General features: G+C 48.6%; 2 protein-coding genes across 3 annotated transcripts; one reads left to right on the plus strand and one right to left on the minus strand.

Annotated features, from left to right (window-relative positions):
* Window positions 1–3,836: 3,836 nt before the first annotated feature.
* si:dkeyp-97a10.3 (serine/arginine repetitive matrix protein 1) lies at window positions 3,837–13,757 on the minus strand. The gene is made up of 9 exons (XM_037452771.2): window positions 13,662–13,757; window positions 13,420–13,477; window positions 10,445–10,795; window positions 9,122–9,388; window positions 7,670–7,957; window positions 7,246–7,359; window positions 6,999–7,066; window positions 5,153–6,850; window positions 3,837–4,805 (listed from the first exon to the last, which is right to left on the minus strand). The coding sequence occupies exons 2-9, from the start codon at window positions 13,457–13,459 to the stop codon at window positions 4,782–4,784; spliced, it is 2,850 nt and encodes a 949-aa protein (XP_037308668.2). The 5' UTR covers window positions 13,460–13,477; window positions 13,662–13,757; the 3' UTR covers window positions 3,837–4,781.
* A 1,886-nt stretch (window positions 13,758–15,643) lies between these two features.
* On the plus strand, window positions 15,644–19,808 carry si:dkeyp-97a10.2 (uncharacterized). Of its 2 annotated transcripts, none has more exons than XM_037452800.2 (6): window positions 15,644–15,886; window positions 16,326–16,385; window positions 16,827–17,192; window positions 18,234–18,473; window positions 19,161–19,263; window positions 19,391–19,808. In XM_037452800.2, the coding sequence occupies exons 2-6, from the start codon at window positions 16,334–16,336 to the stop codon at window positions 19,449–19,451; spliced, it is 822 nt and encodes a 273-aa protein (XP_037308697.2). In that variant the 5' UTR covers window positions 15,644–15,886; window positions 16,326–16,333; the 3' UTR covers window positions 19,452–19,808. The 2 variants fall into 2 exon arrangements, with proteins under 2 accessions (XP_037308697.2, XP_037308696.2); XM_037452799.2 differs by having other exon boundaries at window positions 16,329–16,385.
* The last annotated feature ends 1,029 nt before the right edge of the window (window positions 19,809–20,837 follow it).

Here is a 20,837-nt window from a genome sequence, read left to right on the forward strand (position 1 = left end):
TGTTAAATGAGTCGCTAAAACTCTGATTAATTAATTACCAGTTACAAATCTGTCACTCACTTCCATTCCCAAATTCCTCCCGGTGGGCGTCAAAAGACGTACTTTGAGTTTTAAGAAGTCGTCAGGCTGAGCTGCCCGGCCCCAAAAAGTAAGGCAACACTTCCATGTCGAATACCACTCGGCCGCCCACGAGAGCCGGACCAACACTATCGTCTGAGACCAGGCTCCCGGGATGTGTCCTGCGTGAGCTGTGACCGGCACTTTGCAGTTTACAATGATGCAGAGCAGCCGTGCAGATGTGGATGCAGTTGCACAGTGGTTCCACTGTATTAAAAACCTGCCTTCAACACACACACACACACACACACACACTCTGTACCTTTGTTATGACTGTGTGTGCTCTGCTCTATGGCCTCAAGAAAGTAGGCCAGTGGCATAAACCAGTCTGAAATCCGCAGCAGACTCCAGCTTCTACACCGGGGGCGGATCTGGAGTTCTACGCAGTGGGAAAGTGCACGCGTCCCCCGTCGACCCAGGCGGCGCCACCATTTAGCCGTGGATTCCTTCGCCTCCCCCTCACGGATCCACAACACAAACACGCTCCGCTGAGGCCTGCGCCCCCCCCCGTACGCGCGCCGCCGCGGTCCTACGGCCTGACCCGTGTGACCTGGCGCTAGTGGCGTCTACTTTTTAGCCGCTTTCGTGGCCTGTAGCGATGTTCGCCGCGTGGTGCGGAGTCTGTTGCTGTAGCATCGCACACGGAACAAAATGCCACTTTTAACGGGAGCAATCGGGGGGGGGCTTGTTCGCACAAATGGAGAGAAACGACAGCAATAGGAAATGGCCCTTTCTCAAATCGATACCCTCGTTTTTTAGCGGCTACCGTCTCACTCGGCCCGCGTTGACCAGAGTGCAATGGAATGCAACATAAATATGTAACATATAAGTGTATAAAAAGAGCCATAAACCCCATTTTATTGAACCTGCCTCCTCTAAATGTTCCTTTTACGCTGCTACAAATGGCTTAATTATGACAGGAAGTATCTGCGCTGCAAATTCGAAGAAAAAAAAAAAAGCCTAAAATTCTTTGAAACATTTGCACAACCTCTTTCATCTTCATTGCATCTTCTTTCTGCTTTTTTTTGTGGTTCAAGTCATGTTTCCCTTCAAACTATGGTTAGTGGTTTGGTGTTTCGTTATTAATTGAGAAACATCTGTGAACACGAATGTGTATCCGCACTCTACTACAGGCCAAAGTATATTTTAAGGCCGCCCCAAAAAAGACAACATGTATCACAAAGGCTTCAAAGCACTGCATTTCAACAAGAGCACCTGGGTTTGTTTTAATGAGAAGTATCAGTAAATAAGCCCGCCTTTATTCAACAGAGGAAGCACGGGGACGATATGAAACGCGACATGGTACGCTCAACACAAGATGCGATAAGACATTTTGAAGTTCTTTGAAGTTCTCGGGTTTGATGTGCATCCCCGAAGGCAGCGGTTCACCTTTAAGCACAACGAGCCAAATGACAACTGAGGATTTCGCCCGTCGCTACACACAACTATTTATTTTTGCTCGTCTTTCTCGGTGTGCCGGACAGGAATAACTTGGCTTGTGGCGGCTATTTTTTTTTTATTTCACCAGTCAGCATCAAAGTTGCACAGATGGTGAAGGCCTCGAGGGGGGGATGGGGGGGGGGGGGGGAGTGATGAAGAGATAACCTGGACGTTCCTCTCTCATGGCTCCCCCTGGCGGGATGAGGACGCATGGAGGTCCATGGCTGCCACGGTGCTCATTTGCATTTTTAACACTCCCATCTCAGCGCGATTTGCAGTCAGCGAACTGCTCTCTGCTCTCAAGGACGTCTGGCTGGATAGATGGCTGCGGCCCGGAGCCATAAACCCAGGGTCACTTGTCACACTCGAAAATGTGGAGGGTTTTTTTGTTTTGTTTGGAGTATAAAGTTAAATCGTAAATTTCTTCCTCTGAGACATATGTGGCATTTTACTAAAAAGGGGGACTGGAGGGAGACGGTCAGTGTCTTCTTCAGGGTCACATGGATGTAAAACGACCGGTGACGTCACTGCAGTGAACAAAGAAACCGGTGGCATTGTGACTTTTGCTTTCTTGAGTTGATTCCATGGTTAATTTGACTTAATTTGACCAAATGTCATCAGATCTAAAAACATGTGTGTGCCTCCTCGGCTGGAGCCAATTGAAATTAGAACCAGATTCTGATCTTTTTGGCCATCTTGTTATATTCCTGAGCAAAATCTGAGTAAAATCATCAAAGCTCCACCAATAGGAGCATTCACCAATACTGAAAAAAGGCCTGTTTGCTCGCAGTAGTTATGTTTAAGGTTAATTCTTGCTTCCAGAAGAATGCGTAAACAATTACAATTAGTCGCAGTCACAGTAAATAATAAAACAACACCAGAAGATTTGCACGCAAAATGGCCGGGGAAAAGGGGCCACATCAGGGGGGTTTTGGGATCCGCTGTGTGCCATGACGCCACGCGGTCTTGTAGCTCCAGTTGTTCCGGCCATAAACAACGCGCCTCACGTCGCAGAGCGCGATTTGCGAAACCGCTGCAAAACTTTTCATGAATCTCAGCTTTCATCCGGAGCAGGTGGAGGCAACGACACAAACCTTCTTTTTTTTTCTTTCTCTCACAGCACCAGGTGCTCCAACGCACTCCATCTCCACCTCACTTCAGTGCTAGAGCAGCGGGGAGCGTCTCCAAAAGGGAGCAGCAGGACTGTTCATCAGAGGAGACTGACGAAGCTGTGATCCAAACACACGCGTTCTGCGCCTCCACAACAGGCCCCAAGGAGCGCGTTCGTATCGGAGGAGAACCGACGGCGGCGCACGCGGGCACCGTGCGTAATTAGCACTATAGACGCAGAGTGAGCGGGGATGTGCTCAGACTGCAAACGGCTGTGTAATTCGGAGGAACAGCAGAACAAATAGCTGCTTTGTGTGGTCCGACTTTCTGTCAACATGCAACAACAACAACAACAACAACAACTAAAAAAATCGAAAGATCCGAATGTTTTTGGGAGAATGAGCTCATTTTGAAAGCGCAGGCAGAGTAGGCAATGATTGTGCATTGTGCTGTGAATATAGTCTACCCAAGTGACAGAAATATAACATTGTGCGGAATTTGTTTGAGCAGTACACTTCACCCAAGTTCCAAAAGAACGTCGTTATTATTCGAGGAAATATGAGTTTGGAACCATTCGGTGCAAATCCTTCCTGAGGAGCAAAGATACAGAATAAACGTGTTTGCAGCTTCTCGCATGAATATTCAACAAGTGTATTAACAATATGCAGGCATTCATTTTCTGAAAAACAGACCCATTTTTCTATGCAGTAAAGTGTTCCAGGTGTTTAGGTGGAGTTGCCAGATGTGCTGTGTATTTGTTCATGTTGGTTTTCAAATTGTATTTCTGTTGATTTTAAAGGAACAAGTTGCATTGAAGATGTTTTTTCATCCATACGTTGGCTTGTTTGGGAGTCTACTGCTAACATATAAACATCTTAAGAATGCTGCAGCTTTTCAATGTGACTCTCAAAGCAGTAAATAGAATTTACAGCAGCAGGATGGATCGCATCGCATGTGCAATCGCCTCCAACAAACCCCAGAGCTCATGTTGATGTTAATAATGTACCACGTTACCCAGAGCAAATGTGTAGCTAACTGATGTGTTTTTATTAGATATCAATGGAGCTCTATGGCTCAGGGGAAATTAGAAATGTCACTTTTAGTAGCTGCAGTTCCATCAGGATTTGTTGAAAATAATAAACGTTTAAAAAAACAACCAGTCTAATCCATGAAATTGCACGTGGAAAGATTTATTGACTAATAATGGCATTGACATCGATTTTTGTAACCTGAACAACCCATTTACACACTTAAAATAAAGCACAAACATTATAAATCAATAAATACAAAATCTGTAAAAGGAATAAGGGCATCCCATTGTTCTAAACGTGCTGTCCACGACCCAGTGTGGACAGTACATTGTTACATTGTGCTTTTTCCCCCACAGAAAGCGTGGCAGATCAAGTCTTTGGGCTGACCTCATTTTCGCAAGGGTGTGATTATTTCAATTAGAGCAATGCCATTGATTTAAAGCATTCCATTGATTAATGGGATCCCCCTCTATAGTTTGCTACGAGAAGTGTCGCAAGACGCTTCTGTAAACACAAGGCGCTGAATAAATACTTTCATGTACATCGAAGACCACCCGTATGGATCATTTCTTCCTCTGTAAATGTCGCCGCCCCTGTCCGTCACTAAGAGGCGAAACACAAATATAACGGCAGCACCTCAATAGCCGTTTGTCAAGGCAGTGTTGATAACTTTTGATGATGAATGGAAGAAGGGAGGTGAGCTTGATCTAGAGCTATGGATCACTGAACCTGTCTACGCTGATGCATGACCAGAGCTTCAGAAGTCACAACAGAACAATACATGTGGGCCTAGTGCTTGGTGAGAGAAAATATGCTCCAGTATCATCATGTACATTCTGGGATTATGCACATTTAGCCTCCTCCCTTAAGATACTTAGTTCTTTCTAGTAAAGTAAGACATTTATATCATCCCCATAGGACGTACAATTGCTCTCATTTGAGGCGCTGGGGTGCGTCAGCGAATGCTGGGAGTGACACTTTGTGCAGTCAGTCTTGCTCGACGGGGTGTTGGATCACGTCTGTCAGCCGTTTGCTTGTGTCAGTGGATCCATGCAAGAGAGTTGCGGGCTGCAGTATCTGCCATCATCTGGGTCTCCCTCTGGAAGCCTGATATGCACGAGAGACACAACAAGCCCTTCATTGCCAACACGTCATGCAGAAGAAGACACACAAACGCGTCTTTTAAAAAGCAACAGGGTCTGAAACACTTGAGACTAAATACATCTTCATTGCACCACGAAGACTGTCAATCGTATAAAAAAAGAAAGGCATCATCCGTCCACAAGAGCCGTCAAGCATCCCTCCCGAAAACCCGCACTGCTGACAAAGGCACAAGCTGTCGAGGTGCCACGAGAGCACAATGTACACACGAAACATTACATGACACATCCGAGGGTCTGTGATATCAATAAACATAGGGCCAGTTTGAAGACCCTTTGTCCAGTCTCACTCACCTTCTGCGGTTGGGGGCCGCGGCGGGGTTGCCCCCCTCCGCCGTCTCCGGGGCGGCGGTGTCGGTCGGCGTGCCGCGGACGGGCTCGCGCTGGGCGCTGAGCCGCCGCGGGCTGAGGGCCTCTGGCGGGTGACCTGTGCTGGTTCTTCTCGGGGGGGAGGGTCTGGAACTGCGCGAGGGGGATCGCCGGGGGGGGAGTCGGCGCGTGGCGAGCAGCGAGGGCCCGTGCCTCCTGTTCGGAATGAAGCAGAGCCGCCCGGGTCTGTTCCCTCCGACTCTGAAATACTTGAGCCCCCTCGGTGTGGGCTGTGAGTGCAGCCTGGGTAAGCGGGACTGGAGCCGCGCCTCCTTGGCCGGGCCGATTGGCGCCGTTTGTGACAGGATGCGTCTGTTTGCCTGGGCCTTGTGGTTGCGTTTGGACCGGCGCGGCTCTGTGTTGCTGGGCCACGTGTGTCTGTGGAAGGTGATTAGGATCAGCCAAAGCTCTTGAATCCGCACCCCGCGGCGCAGTGGGCCCCCGCTGTGTCCCCGGCCCTTGTGGCAGAGCAGAACGGCCCGCTGAGACCCGCTGGCTCGCGAGAGGCAGCGCCTGGGGGCTATTGTCGTGTGTGGCTTCCTGCCCGGGGGCGCTCTGGCTACCAGACGGGCCTCTGATGTCTCGCTGGGCGCCCTCCCTTTGTGTGTGGCCGCCTCTCTGTGTCTGGTGCTCAGCCTCAAACCGTGTTACACCGCGACCGCTCGGGCCTTGGAGATCGGCTGAGCGGCCCCGCGTCCGCCTGTCCGCCGGCGGTGAACTGGCCGCAGCTCGGCTCCGGGAAGTGGTTCGGCTCCGAGGTGGGGGCTGGGATCGGGTTGGCGCTCTCGCCTCTCGTATGGGAGGATGGGTGGTGTAGTCTGTGTAGTCAGAAGTGTACTCGGGCGCCGTCCGTCCTCTTTGAAGAGTGCCGCTGGGATACGTTGGTGTCCCTCTCAGAAGATCCCATGAGTTTGTGTTGGACCGGCGAGGAGGTTCTGGCTCCTGCCGGTACGTCTGCGTGTTGGCGTTTCGCTGAGATGAGTCATTTCCATTATGGTGTGTGTATCCAGTCTGGACTAGGCCAGGTTGATCCTGGTGACCATTCAGCCGGGGGTCACTGGGATAGGACTGCCCACTTTGCATCCCGGGATTTGACTGGTCTGTACGCGTCACGTTTTGTTGGCTTTGCAAAGCGTTGTGATTGTTGGTGTCGGTCAGCGGAAATGAGTTTTCTCCCCGAGCCTGTTGACCGGTGTTTGGGTACGAGGTAAGGTTAACATGAATGGTGGGCATTTGAGCACGGTTGTTCTGCTCCAGCGTGTTCAGGCGGACCTGGTGAGCCCCGGTCTGGATGACGATGTTGGCGTTTTGTGGCTGTGGGTTCGGCGGTGCGGCGGCATTCTGACCATCGGTGTGCGCGAAGGTCCGGTTGTCGATGCCGTTGTGTGGGTACGAATTGGCATTCTGAGAAGCGTTCCGTAGGAGTCCGTTTGTGCGGGTGTGGCCGTTGTGTTGCCGCGTGTCGGCGTTTGGCAGCCCGTTCAGCGGCTGCAGGTTGCCGCGATCTGCGGGCGGGTCTGTGTACAAGCGGTCAGGCAGAAGGGTGTGTGTGTTCAAGTGATAGAGCGGGGGAGGGGGACCTTGGCCCAAATCCCTTGCACCATTAGGTAGTGGATCTGGAGGCTGAACGGGAGCAGATGAAAAATGACGAGAGGGAACAAGAAGGATGGAATGAGAAGGTTCATTTGGTAGAAGCCCTTTAGCACCATCACATGGACAAGATAAAGTCAAAATCAATGGTGAATCATATGTAGACTTTACTGTGGCTTACTATAGGCCTGTGATGTGGGTCTGTGGTCTTCTGCACGAGCACGGCACTATCACCGGCTCTCGGTTGTGCTGTAGTGATCAAAATGGAAAAGAAGAAAATCACTATGCTGCAATAGCACACGGCTGAGTTATTATCTGAAGCACAAACGGCAATGGGGAACATCTTTTTCACTTTTTTTAAATTAAAGTGTGAACATTATAGTGGACAAACTGAATGTCCATAATCCCACACGCGCACACACACTTACCCCTCCGCCTCCGTATGAGGAAGACAATGAGCACGATGAGGAGCACGATGATTAGGATCAGCAGCAAGCATCCAATCACAATCCCCACCACTTCCCCTACATCCAGACATGTGGCTGGAGCAGAAAGAGTCAAAGGCACCGAATTAATAAAGATAATGAGTCTGGAGCCAAGGCAGACAAGAGGACAAAAACAATAAAAGAGAGCAGGGGGAGATTCTAAAAATGGATTATGAAGAGACAAAGAGAGGAAAATAGACAGAGGAGAGCGCGGCTGTGAAAGTCACTGAATGACCTTAACCCCCCCACCCTCCAAGATCAATTCCTCAAGAGGCTTTACGTCGCGCTCCTGTCGTGGAGACGGATTCGGGAAGCAAGGCTCAAAACCAACCGCCATTACTATCGGTCGCAGAGAGGCGGGACTCACTGACGATGGACAGGTCCGTCCCTTGCTGCGACGTGGTGCTGAGGACGCCGTTTCTGGCCGTGCAGACGTAGCGTGCGCTTCCTGGCGTGGAGAGGGTCTGGACGGTGAGCACCCCGCTGTCCGGCTGTCCCGGCGCCACCGCCTGCCCGTCACGCTGCCACGAGAAGAGGGCCGGGGGCAGCGAGTCGGACGTGCAGGTGAGACGCACGGTCTGTCCCGCCATCACGTCGCCGCCGCCGACACACACTTTCTGGGAGACCTTGGTCAGCACCGGCGTGTCCGGGCCATCTGTCGCGCCGGGGAGTAAGAGGACACCGGAAGGTTATCGGCATCAGAAAAACATTTGGATCTAAAGTACGAAACGGGGACACATGTGTTCCCCAAAAAAAGCTGTCAGCAATGCAGGGATGATGTATTCTGCTTGAGGGTTTATCATTTTGTCAATCATGGGTTTAAGCCATCTCGTCTGAGGAAAAGTATTTAAGTATTTTGATGAGTCCTCCTGGACGCCGCGCAGCTTATTACCGAGATAATGAAGGAGCCGTGCACTTTGTCGGAATCTAAAATCTAAAATCCCAAGTGCGGCCCTTCTTGAATAAACATGCGGCTCAATAAGTCATATTCACAGTGGAGTGGAAGAACCACCCAGAAAAAATAATTTGTTAAGCGAGTCTACCACTTGTATTCCAAACTATGAGGGAATGAAGAGTTTTATAAAAAGGGAATAATGCAACAAAGGACAATTATCATGGTGAGCTTTAGATATGCCAAGGGGCGGGTCCAGTTATCTTTGGACACAGACAGGTCCCCCCCCCCCCGACTGCCGGTCTCCATGCTAAGTTAAGTGAACTCGCTAGCGGTTTCCAGCTCAATAACCGACAAATATGATTATCTATGTTCTGATCCCAGAAACCAAAATGAGCGCATTACCCAAATACTTCTTCTTTAACTGTTCCGTGATAGGCCATTAAGAAATTATTCAAGGCAATTAGGAAATGATTCAATGAAAACAATTTAGATTTCTATTTTACCCTAAATAGAACCATCATTTACTAAATGAACATTCTGCTGTATTGAAAAAGAGTTGAATAGACATTAAAAACCTCATGTTTACTGAGGTGGAATACATCAAGTAACTAAACTATCAGCTCTCTTTGTGGCGTGATGGCCACCAGAGAGAATGCGAGTTTGAGGCACTACTATATTGGCCTCACCTTAAGACCTTGGCGGTTGCTGCCTTAAGTGTGTCGGGATACAACCGTAAGGATTTCACGAAGCGATCAAGACAAAGCTAGGAGCGGCCCAACGGGCTGAATGGAAGAAGGTCCGGGTGCAATCCTTGTGCAACCCAGGACACTGAGCGACGCAATGCCGACAGAGCGGATGAGCTGCTGCTGTTTGCAGTGGCTACGGCAGATTAGAGGCTGCGTGTCCCGATCAGTGCAAACTCACAGTAAACAGTGAGGCGCCGGGTGTCAGTTTGGGCGCTGACGGGGTTGCTGGCGGTGCACGCGTACTCCCCGGCGTCCCCCCGTATGGCCGGGTTTATGACCAGCGAGCCAGCCGAGATGGTGATCCTGGGGTCGGCGGGGATGGACGCGCCTCCCTTGCCCCACTGGACCGTGATCTCTGTCCCGCTGGTCCACGTGCAGCTCAGAGACACATTGCGCCCCTCCACTGCCAAGGAGGGGACCAGCAGAGTCACCCCGGCAACCGCCTCTGCAGGGAGAGTACAAAAAAAAAACAACATTTAGCACATTTTCACCACGGAGCTGCAAAAGCGGAATCACCCACATAAGGTTTCTTAAAAAGGCTCCCTCGCTGTGTGTATGGAGACATGAGTGCGAGCGGGTTCATTTCAAAAGTTGGAGCGACGGAACGATAGAGGGCAGCTTTATGTCTCTGTTGAGGATAATTTGCTGTAATCAAAGAAAGCGGGAGCTGAGAAGGGACAGGATTCAGATAGAGGCACAGATGGCGCATGAGGGGGCAGGCGGTGTGAGTGGTAGCTAAGATGCCTCTTGGCGGGCAGCCTAAGTTAAATAATTGGAGAGGGAGAAGCGGGGGTGGGGGGGGCGTGCAGACGGAGGCTGTGACTGAGAGAGAAACTGCAGGAAAAACAAATAAAAACACTCAAAGCAGACACCAAATACTTCTAAATCACTTGCATTTTTGCTAACTTAGTGGCTGCCTGAAGAAGCAGAAGCATTTTATATTTTAGGATTTTACTTAGTTGTGGAGGGAGAAGGAGGTTCGGGAGTAGTGCTGAAGCAGGATGTGACCTTTCAGCAATAATGGACCGGTGCTTCTAACAATGTAGTTACCCTGACACCCTGCTAGCGCTGGTGGTTACAGGAATGAGGGAGAGCGGAACGTGTGTGGGCTCTTGTCCGAAAATATTCAGGCTCCATTACGGCGCCGACTGTAATTTAATGCAAATGCTACTACTGTATTTAAATGTGACGCTACACATTTAGACGGCTACAATATCAAACATCTAAGAGCATGAACGCTGCATATCAAATGGGTCGCATTAGCATAAAGCCCTCAGCCACTAGCTTCATCCCCTCCTCCTCTTTCGTTAATTTTACCTCGCCTTCTATGGGTCACTAATTTCATTACACCTCCCAGACTAATTCTCTTACTCCCCAAATCCTCCCCTCTTCTCTCTTTACTCCCTTCTGTTCCTCCTCGACATTATCGCTTCCGTGGAAAGCGTCTTCTCTACCACCCTTTCGTGCATTCCCCCGCTGGCCCACTTCGTTGCTCCCTCACCAAACACCCTCAGCTGAGTCGTCTTGGAGTTTTGGACGAGGCCCGTTGTGCCGCCGGGGACAACGGTCACGGTGAAGGCCCCTGCATCTCGGAGCTGGGCGCCTGTGATTCGGAGCTGGTTGGCTGTGACGGTGGTCCTGCCGTCGAACTGGGTCCCCTGGTTAATGGACCCGCCCACTTGGTTCCACAGCGCCACGGTGACCCCTCCTTGGTACTGCCACTGCATGCTGAAAACCTGGGGCACCGTCAGCACCGTGAAGACGATTTCATCACCGGTTCGAACCAGCACCGGGTCCGTCTGGAAGGTGATCTCGACCAGGTTCTGACCCTTTGCGCTGGCCCAGAAGAGGACTGAAAAGAAAAGAAAGAGCTTAGAGGTGTAGAGTGTCAACGTGCAATTTATAGCCAGTTGTACTTTACTTTATTATTTACAATTCATCCCAATTGTGTGATGCGCCATTACGACACAAAACAGTTCACACCTAGGAACTGAGTTTAAAGCTGCAAGACAATTTTGTTATATTCATTTCTTTGTTGGGGTACTTTTTTTAAGATAGAGTTTCATATCTAGCTCTTATTGGTGTTGAAATGAGAGAAGAGCATTTATTTATCAGCACCATCGTAACTACGCACAGAAACACAAGAAGGCAGCTTACGTGCACGAGATATTTAGGATTCACTTTTAAACAGTTGGAGAAAGGGGGGGGGATATGATCATATTTTCAAAATAAAAAGCAGATTAGAGGAAAAAGAAACATTTAATTATGAAAAGTGTATCCATGATCAACATCTTGTGGCCTACATGTAACTGCATGTTACTGCCAAATTAGCTACAACACAATATTTACAATCTAATAAAATAATACAGTAACAGAAGGCATGTTTCTGCAGGATCACATCTTTATTTATACTAAGAACATCATGATTAATACTTTGGTGCATTTACTGGGGATTTGAAAGCAGGGCTTTTTCTTTTTTAATTGATGCATGGGTAGTTGGGAATGCGTCTCTCACCACCACAGAGGGAGAAATCTATAGATACACACAGCCTTGGCTGAGGAATCAAAAACCTATTAGTAAAGTACACACTCTTTTCTCCCTTGTAGATTTCACACCATGTTTTTGGATTGTAAGTGATCCCGAGCTCAACATCCATTTTTTTCTGTTTTTTTAGGGCTGACTTGAACTAAGCCGTGTCAAAACGATATTTGCTCTGTCTCCTCAGAATCAGCGAAGCAATTCCTCAAACGCGCTGTTGTAAAAACAAAAAACGGAATTTACAGGCATTGAACTTCCAGATGCTGTTTGACCATGTGTGAGTGAAGATGGGAGGAAAATGTGTTTTTATATTTGGCTGCCAGTCTTCCCTCTTGTTTGGGTTGGTTTTTATAAATTCAGACCTGGAAACTGATTTCTCCTAACAGTTTTACTGGCATGTAGAGCCGCCACACAGGAAGGCTCTGGCCAACGAACAAATCCATACGGTCCCGATCAGTCTCATCGGAGTGTAAAAACAAGCAGCCAAAAGGGAGACGGATGCATTCAGGCTCCAAGGCAAGAGTCCATATCAAAAGACATCGCAGGAGGTTTGGAGCCCGACTAATAATATCACCGGCCTCGTTACTTTAACAGCAGAGAGACGGGAAGATAAAGAGACACGAGTCAAAATGGGAGAGACCTCCGATGTTTTGACTGCAAGTGTCCACCAGCATTGATATGGATCTAGTTGTAGATGTTGTACTTTGTGGCCCAGCAGCCATGCCAACCCCTGTGTTGGACTGATGATAAACCACAGAGATGAACCGGCGGGTCACTGCTGAAAATCTGTTTCCTGCAGTCGCCCCAAAAAAACGGCTGTTCCTGAAGATACGACATCAATCGCTTCTTGTGCACAAGAGACGGTTTTCCGCAAGCATTTAGAATGTAAAAAGCAAAAAAAAAAAGCTCTTATCAATTGTTTAGGTTGAATTTTCCTATTTTGAATCGCAGATAGGGAGAAGCAGAATTCATATCTAATTAAATTAAAATGTTGCTGATTATTACTTTAATTATTATCTTTCATGCATGAATAACAACCCCTGGTTAAATCGACAAATTAAAATATAATTCATATTCCTGGTTATAATTTTCTGTGCTCATCTTGCAGCACAAATATCTAAAGTGGATCATTTGTATGCTTTCAACAGCGTAGAATACCACCGGCGGGATCAGATCTGTAATCTGGCATCGGCACTTTGACTCAACACTTATTTGAGACAAATAATGCTAGATCTTTAGTGGGGGAATATGATGGATTGATTCACATTAGTGGCTCACGTGTTTTTTTTATATATCTATTTTCGTGGCATTTGGCGGCAATAATGAAAACACAGATTATCACCAGCTCTTTAGATTTGTTTAAATGGTGTGAATGACAAGACTCTTCCAATCTACGTGGCCTGTGATTACTTTTGTTTCTCACTGAATTGTTTGCGAACTTTGTGCTATGCGTAATTTAAAAAGCATTTGGAGAAGGGCTACATCATCGCATTAAAACCAAAGTCAATATTTTCATAACCAACAGCCAAGTATCGGTGTTGAGCAACAACCACCGTCTTTAGCGGGAAACCACCGTGCTGCCCATCCCTGAGCACACGTCGCTGACTGCCATTCAGGTACAACAGCATTGACCTCCTCGTCACCCTGGATCATCACAACGTTTCACATCTACGAGCTTGGGAGGAGGCCCTGAAGGCACCACGTCACTCAGCACTGCGGGCTCCATCGGGAATGCGGTTCCGCAAGTTGCGCCAAAGACGCGCTTTGTGCGCGAATGAAACGGGTTTTTCCTTTTCTTTTCTCTCTACGGCGTGCTTGGAATAGCAGGTCGTCCTCTCCCCGGCCTCCCTTCCCCAACTCTTTTTGCGAGCTCGTTTGAAGCATTTGAACGTTACCGAGAGCGGAGGAGGATGAGGAGTCGGTTAAAGTGGTTTTACCTGGCAGCGACAGACTGAGAAGCAGCAAAGGTTGATTCATGTCTTCAGTCGGGCCGGTCTGCGGAGAAATTGGGAGACTTTTAATATAACAAATTACCATGTGTGTGATATGTTAAGCATATCTGTGGTCTGTGCGAATAATTGCTGTACTAACATATGCTATTACATTTCGATAATAAGCTGACAACAAAACAACGTCAACACGGTCTCCTGAGCCGCGATATGAGCTGTATCAAACATACCAAAGTGTTTCCCCCCTGTCTTCATGTCCATATTTTGAAATAAAATAAATAATCCGTGTTGGTTTGTGCTCCAGAATTTATGATTGTACTTCCTGCTTTTCTTCCATTACCTGCAAAGATACACCTGTTCTCTTAAAGGGCCCGCAGCCCGCAGTAGATCCGCCTGCAGGACCAGGGGCGGGAAGCGCTCACACAGCGACTGCTCAACCACGTGGTGCATTGCAAAAACGGAAATATCGTAAGTGCAATTCCACTCGATCTGGAGTTTTCAAAACGCGATGCATTGTTGTGGAATAAAACAGAGTAAATCCCGCGGGGAAGTGAAGTCTAAGTAGAAATGCTATGAACTTGCATTCTTTCTGACAGTCAGCAGAGGGCGACGCCTCCAGTTGAAAAAAAATTAAGAAATCTGGTTGTCTTGAAGTTGATGAGAAAATGACTTCCTAATTGTGTAATTACACTTATTCCACATTGTAAACATGAGTTTATAGTTTCAATATATATAGTTCCTTCTTCATCATATTGTGACATTAAAATGCTTTAGGGCAGTGAGTGTTTTTGTCTTACAAATGTAACCCTTTCACAGTCGGTTTATTGTAAACATGTTTTATTTGGAGTTCTGATGTATTAAGCTCCACCCTCCCATGTCACCTGGTTGAAAAGATACTAATAGATAGTAAAGATAGCAATGTCCAAAGTGCAAGACTCAATGCTTCAAAGACAAACGTATCAGATAGATTATAGAATAGATTGCTGCAGTGAGGTGCAGTTATCACTATTTCAGAAAATAGAAACATTTCATTGCATTGGTTACATTCTGTAAAAAACTGATTTTCCATTTGACTTACCTGAAGGTCATTTTTATTTGCCGAGGCTACGGTCTTTCAGGGTTGCTATGAAGCGGTAGATTAAATGGTATGGGGTAATATTACCATTATACGTTCAATTCAATGCTCCATTTACTCCCTCGTGCAGTGGTATGGGTTGATGATTAATAGTGACAAAGTCTGCTGGAGAACAAGGGGCTAATGTTGAGGGCACGGTGTTGATGTTTTGCAGCTGATGTATTGGTGCCACCCACTGGTTAATTCCAGCAAACAGCACTCTTGAGCAAAGAACTCAGTAGGGGAGCCACAGCTGTTATTCCCATGATTATTCACGAAACCCTTTGCAAATACAAATGGATTTATAATCAGATCTGAATCATTACATCTGTGGCCCGGGATACGTTTCATGAAGCGAGCTCACCCCTGAATAACTGATGGCATTACGTTCCACGTGCTCTATAGTGGAGTAAAAGAGGCGCATCTCAAAGTCTGTTTAGCTGTTCTGCAGCTTTCAATCCTATTACATTATCCTGCTCGACAGATGTTCTCTTTCATTTCTTAGAGTTCATGCAAACAGCTGAGGTATAATTCAGATATATAAAAAGAACATTAGCGCAGTTTGAATATAACTCCACTAAATTAGCATCTTTATTCTGATTAATCTCAGTGGGAGAAGCGTCAAACCGTCAATATTCACCCTTTACATCCTTCAGTGTTTTCTCAGTTGCATGTGAGCCGATTATTTAAAAAAATAAAAAATAAAAGAGGAGGAAGAAGAATAGAGTAATTCATATATTTCTTCCCCTTTGGATAAGAATCCGCCAGTCCAAAAGCCCTTCTATAAAAGAAAACAGTTCCAACATTGTCTCTGGTTTCCCTTGAAAAAGAATCCCATCGCATTTTTCAGTGTTTATGCGCAAATAAACAAAGCAGCAACAGTGGTGTGAAAAGCGCGATCGAAAGAGCTTGGATTGTTTGGATTTGGTCGGGAAGGAGGCCGGGGCCGTTACAAAGGAACAGTTCCTTTATTCCAAGAAAATAGCCTTTACTGTACAGGAAAAGGGGGGAGGGGGGGGGGGGTCGAGGAGGAAGTGGGGGTAGGGGTAGTGGTGGGGGTGGGGGGGGGGGGGGTGTAGTCTTCATAACCAGGTGACGCCCACGCGACTCAGTGACTGGACCCGCCGGGCTGCGAGGAGACGCGTCCCGCTGCGCTCCCGTCCGGACTGAACTCTGAACTAAAAACCTACACGGAGACGTCTCGCGATGCCGCGGCCGCCGCTCTGTGAAGGAGTTTGAAAACCCGCGCGCTCAAACATCTGCTCCCGGGGCGACTCGCGAGCACCGCGCACCTTGACCTCCCCCTGCGGGGAAGCCGAGTGGACGAAAGCGCGTCGCGAGGTACGTGAATCCCTCGCTGCTCCGGGGCCTTCTGACGGGGTTATGTTGAACTTATGGCAAGGGGGGGGGGTGTTGTCCTGCACTGCTCCGCCCCTCCTCCCCGTGTGTGTGTGTGTGTGTTTCTCGCTGCAGAGGCTGTGCTTGAGGGGGTTCATTTCACTTTTTGGCGGCGGTCCCGTCCCCACATGTTTTGCTCCACGTTCTGTATGCAGCAGCAATGCTGCTGTTCTCTGGGCCCCGCGTGAATAAATGAAGAGAGAAAGATTACCCTTAACGTTTGAATTGCATTTTCTAACAGAGCGGCGTGCCGCTTTAATTGCTTTTGCTCTCGTTTCGCATTTACATTTCCTCTGGAGGTGATGTTATTATTCTTGCTGTGGTACAGAGGAAACGCTTTTCTCATGGACACATTCCTCTCTTTGTTCTCCGTCTACATCAGCAGGTGTCATGGTTCTGCAGCGTTTCCTGTGTTGGAAAGCGGCCCTGCTGATTCTCTCGTGTAAGGATTTCTGTTGGAAAGTTAAAGAAAGAAAGAAAAAACATGACACTGCATTATTGACATCTCCTCTATCCTTTGCCTATTAAGTTAAGACTTTTGATCAATAGTCCCTGTAGGGAACGCTCAGAGGCCACTGCAGCCCCGACACAGGTTTTCACATGTTGATGTGGTTTGATGGATGTCACATTAGGCATGGCTGTCACGCGCCATAAATCATCACTTGACATTCTTTGACAGAAAGCAGCCACATGCATATTCATAAACTCTCTGCTGGGAACAGAGATGAAGTATCATATTATTGTTTGATTTATCAGCTTTGCGTTTTGCCCAAGCAGCGAGGCAAAAAAAAGGTCACATCTGATAGCGCAGGAAGTCACTTGAACATGAACTGCATGTTTGACGCGTCACCAGACGCCCCCCCCCTCCCCCTTCTGTCCTCAGTGCTCCGTGGGCTCCCGTGCATGTCTGTGCAAATCCTCAACGAGGAGCCCGTGCACGTGATGCCAGACTCCAGTCTGGTGCTGAGGGCCCGGATCGAGCACGGGCCCCTGGAGGAGGTCTCCGCGGTGACGTGGGAGCGGGAGCCCGAAAGCGGCATCGGCCACGACAGGGTGACGCTGGCCCGCTGCCCCGCGGGAGGCCCCGAGTGCGCCGGCACGAGGCCCAACGTGCACGTCAACGTGGACCCGCGGGAGACGACGCTCCGGATGGACGGGTACAGCGGGGCGGAGAGCGGCGTGTACGCCGTGACCGTGACGGACCACAAGGGCGCCGAGACCACGGCGCACTGCGTCGTCCGCAGCTACGGTACAGGCGCGACGCTCGGTTTAGGAGTGCATTATTAATGCGAGAGCACTTTGGCATCTCGGGATGTTTATCAATTATTCAATGGACCAAAAGGAAAAAAGTGTTTTCAAGAGAGCCACTTGAGTTTGAGAATGATTTACGGTATGAACCAACCTCTCCGTAACTGCGTTTTCCTTTTTGTGTGTGAAAGGGGTGAGTTTAAAGTAAAAGAGGAGGCGTGATGATTAGTCCAATTAGACGATGTGCAGGTTTTCATACTTAAACAAAGCCGCCTCACCTCCAGCTCCGTTTAGTGGCACGCAGTCATATTACATTTCCGAGGTTCAAAGTTGACTTTTTTTTACATTACAAACAACAATCCCCGTTAAATCCCTTCGGCTTATTTGACCGTTTTTCAGACAAAATAACTAATTGGAAGAAGACAACATGGGCTTTTCATTTAATTACTTAACTGAGACATTGATTAATTGCAAAAAAAAAATGTGCTGGGATGAATGAATAATGACAGTAATCATTAATTGCAGCCCTTATAATCCTCCACAGTCCACAGGATAGCAGAGAGACATTATACCAAAGTAGATATATTTTAATATTTTTCAGCTGGAGCTGTCCCGGCCTTTCTTGTGTTGACTCAAACAATTACCAACTGTATGATTAATGTGTTTTAATTTCACGCCGGCAGGCAGTGTTTCTTTCCGATTGCGGATGTCTCATTTAATAACGAAACACTTATTAAATGTGCACAGGCTTTGCTCGCCGGGTCCTTCCTTTTGTCTCCCTGCTCCCAGGCGAGTGGCGCCGCCGAGCCTCCGCGGCTTTCTGTCTAAGCTTCCTGGGCTTTAACTTTGATCCAGTCCCGCTATAACGCCATCAACACACCGGCTCCGCTCCACATCTGCCCTCTCACCCTCCAGGGCTCCCCCCCCCCGTCTTCCCGTCTTCCCGTTCTCTCCGGCATTGTGCCGCACCCATGGGCTATCATCCGTGAAAACTGAGCCGTTTTTTTTTTTTTACCTTGCCTGTCCTCGTCTGTCCTCACAGAGGCGGTGCACCACGTGTCGGTCAGCATCAACGTGTCTCACGCCTCGCTGATCTGCGGCGAGGCCTGGGGCACGGAGCCCCGCTTCAGCTGGTTCCACGAGAGGGTCGCCATCACCGATACCGTGGGGAGGGTCTCCGGAGACGGAACCACCTTGTTTGTGACCCGGACGCCCTTCTGCGGCCATTTCACCTGCGTGGTCAGCAACAAGCTGGGCCACAGCACCGCCACCTACACCGCAGGTACGAGTCCTCACAAAAACTGAAATAAGACCTGAAATAAGACACATTCAGATTTCACTGCCATTCTTATGTCTTATGTCGCATGCAGTTTTTAACAGTTGGTTGAGACCAAAACCGGAGCATTAAAAGAGGAGAATACATTTTAGATTGACATTCATCAAGTAGCCAAAGACACAACTCAACGTGAGTGATAATTCTGCGCAGTGTCTGAAGGGGGGGGGGGGGGGGGGATAGGAGACGGGATGCCGTGTTTACATAAAATGAGGTCATTTGCTTAAACTAGTTGACTGGATAACAAGGCGGCTAATTGCTAATTGGACTCCTCGTTTAAAGTCAGTTTGATGCGGACCATCTTGAGACCAAATCCTCGTTGCACTTTGCCCTGTGCATTGTACCGCTGGTGGGGTTTCAGCGATTTCCCACAGTGCGATCAAAGAATCACCAACACCACTGCTGCTAAACGGGCGAGACAGTTTCTATTGTTTGTGTGTCTGTGTGTCCCCAAAGGCGTTTTTTAGGATCCCTCCTGTCAGCTGCGGCTGTTCCATTCGATGACTTAACAGAGTTGCCACTGAGGACCTCTTTTGACCTTTTAGAGCAGCCATGTCAGATGATGTTTGTTTTGTTTTTTTGTCCCCCCCCCCCCCCCCCCCCCCCGTCATTGGTTGTTTTTGGCCTGGCGGACAGCGCCTTGCAAGACAGAGGGCACGGGGACAACAGCGGCTGTCCTGTGTCCCGTCCTCCTCCTCCTGCTGCTGTTTGGAGGGGGGCTGGCGTTCCTGCTCTGGAGGTACAGTAATGCACACAGACAAAAACAAAATCTTATTTTCAGACGCACAGGATGCGTGACATCGGCGATGTCTCTTTGGTTGGCGGCTGCTGTTTGATTGGAGTTTGGACGCTTTGTTTCTGTTCAGGCGACACAGGCACAGAAGCAGAGGAGAGAGGCTGCGGGATCATTTGGACGACACCATCTAACAAAACAAACCAAAGATCCCCCCAGAAACAGGCCTGAGATACAGGAAAGCAGCTGAATGAAATGAATTGTGAGGCTGGAACTTCATGTCCTGCTGAGCAGTATGACCTTACACTGTACTGGAACAATGTGCCGAGTGAACTGCTCGCTCGCAAGTGGAAGAAAATCTAAAAGTGGAAATGTAGCTTGAAGTGCCAGCAATATATTTACACTGCCTCCTGACACTGTATGTTTAATGAAGTAATCAGGTTCGTAAGCTTGTATTAAAATGTCAATTGATGCCTTCACAATAAACTCCATCTACAGAATGTGATGAATCTCAGTGATGTGAAATCGATCGGAATAAAAAAAGAATTGATAGAAAATTACCAAATGTCGGAAATTGTGTCTCTGATCTGATATTACATGTTGGATCTGTTTCAAGCACTCATCTATGACTCTCTGGGGATCAGGGTAACGCCGCTCTGGGTATCAGGGTAATGCCGCTCTGGGGATCAGAGTAATGACGCTCTGGGGATCAGGGTAATGACGCTCTGGGTATCAGGGTAATGCCGCTCTGGGGATCAGGGTAATGACGCTCTGGGGATCAGGGTAACGGTGCTCTGGGGATCAGGGTAATGCCGCTCTGGGGATCAGGGTAATGCCGCTCTGGGGACCAGGGTAATGACGCTCTGGGGATCAGGGTAATGACGCTCTTGGGATCAGGGTAATGACGCTCTGGGGATCAGAGTAATGACGCTCTGGGTATCAGGGTAATGACGCTCTGGGTATCAGGGTAATGCCGCTCTGGGGATCAGGGTAATGCCGCTCTGGGGATCAGGGTAACGATGCTCTGGGGATCAGGGTAATGCCGCTCTGGGGATCAGGGTAATGCCGCTCTGGGGACCAGGGTAATGACGCTCTGGGGATCAGGGTAATGACGCTCTTGGGATCAGGGTAACGATGCTCTGGGGATCAGGGTCATGCCGCTCTGGGGATCAGGGTAATGCCGCTCTGGGGATCAGGGTAATGCCGCTCTGGGGATCAGGGTAATGACGCTCTTGGGATCAGGGTAACGATGCTCTGGGGATCAGGGTCATGCCGCTCTGGGGATCAGGGTAATGCCGCTCTGGGGATCAGGGTAATGACGCTCTTGGGATCAGGGTAACGATGCTCTGGGGATCAGGGTCATGTCGCTCTGGGGATCAGGGTAATGCCGCTCTGGGGATCAGGGTAATGCCGCTCTGGGGATCAGGGTAACGCCGCTCTGGGGATCAGGGTAATGCCGCTCTTAGGATCAGGGTAATGCCGCTCTGGGGATCAGATAAGCACCTTTGAAGATAACTGACTGACTCATCTATGAAACCCTTTCAATTGGCCATTATTTAGCTGGGATAACAGTATTCCAG

The sequence above is a fragment of the Pungitius pungitius genome, chromosome 11 (genome assembly GCF_949316345.1).
Source record: "Pungitius pungitius chromosome 11, fPunPun2.1, whole genome shotgun sequence".
Taxonomy (NCBI): domain Eukaryota; kingdom Metazoa; phylum Chordata; class Actinopteri; order Perciformes; family Gasterosteidae; genus Pungitius; species Pungitius pungitius.

What these genes read in the sequence shown, in the direction of transcription:
- si:dkeyp-97a10.2 (XM_037452800.2), top strand. Translation starts at nt 16,334, where the DNA reads ATGGTTCTGCAGCGTTTCCTGTGTTGGAAAGCGGCCCTGCTGATTCTC. An exon ending in GGCCCTGCTGATTCTCTCGT is followed by an intron (nt 16,386 to 16,826) that starts GTAAGGATTTCT and finishes TTCTGTCCTCAG; the next exon opens with TGCTCCGTGGGCTCCCGTGC. An exon ending in CTGCGTCGTCCGCAGCTACG is followed by an intron (nt 17,193 to 18,233) that starts GTACAGGCGCGA and finishes CTGTCCTCACAG; the next exon opens with AGGCGGTGCACCACGTGTCG.
- si:dkeyp-97a10.3 (XM_037452771.2), bottom strand. Translation starts at nt 13,459, where the DNA reads ATGAATCAACCTTTGCTGCTTCTCAGTCTGTCGCTGCCAG. An exon ending in CCTCATACGGAGGCGGAGGG is followed by an intron (nt 7,067 to 7,245) that starts GTAAGTGTGTGT and finishes TGATCACTACAG; the next exon opens with CACAACCGAGAGCCGGTGAT. An exon ending in ACCCACATCACAGGCCTATA is followed by an intron (nt 6,851 to 6,998) that starts GTAAGCCACAGT and finishes GCTCCCGTTCAG; the next exon opens with CCTCCAGATCCACTACCTAA.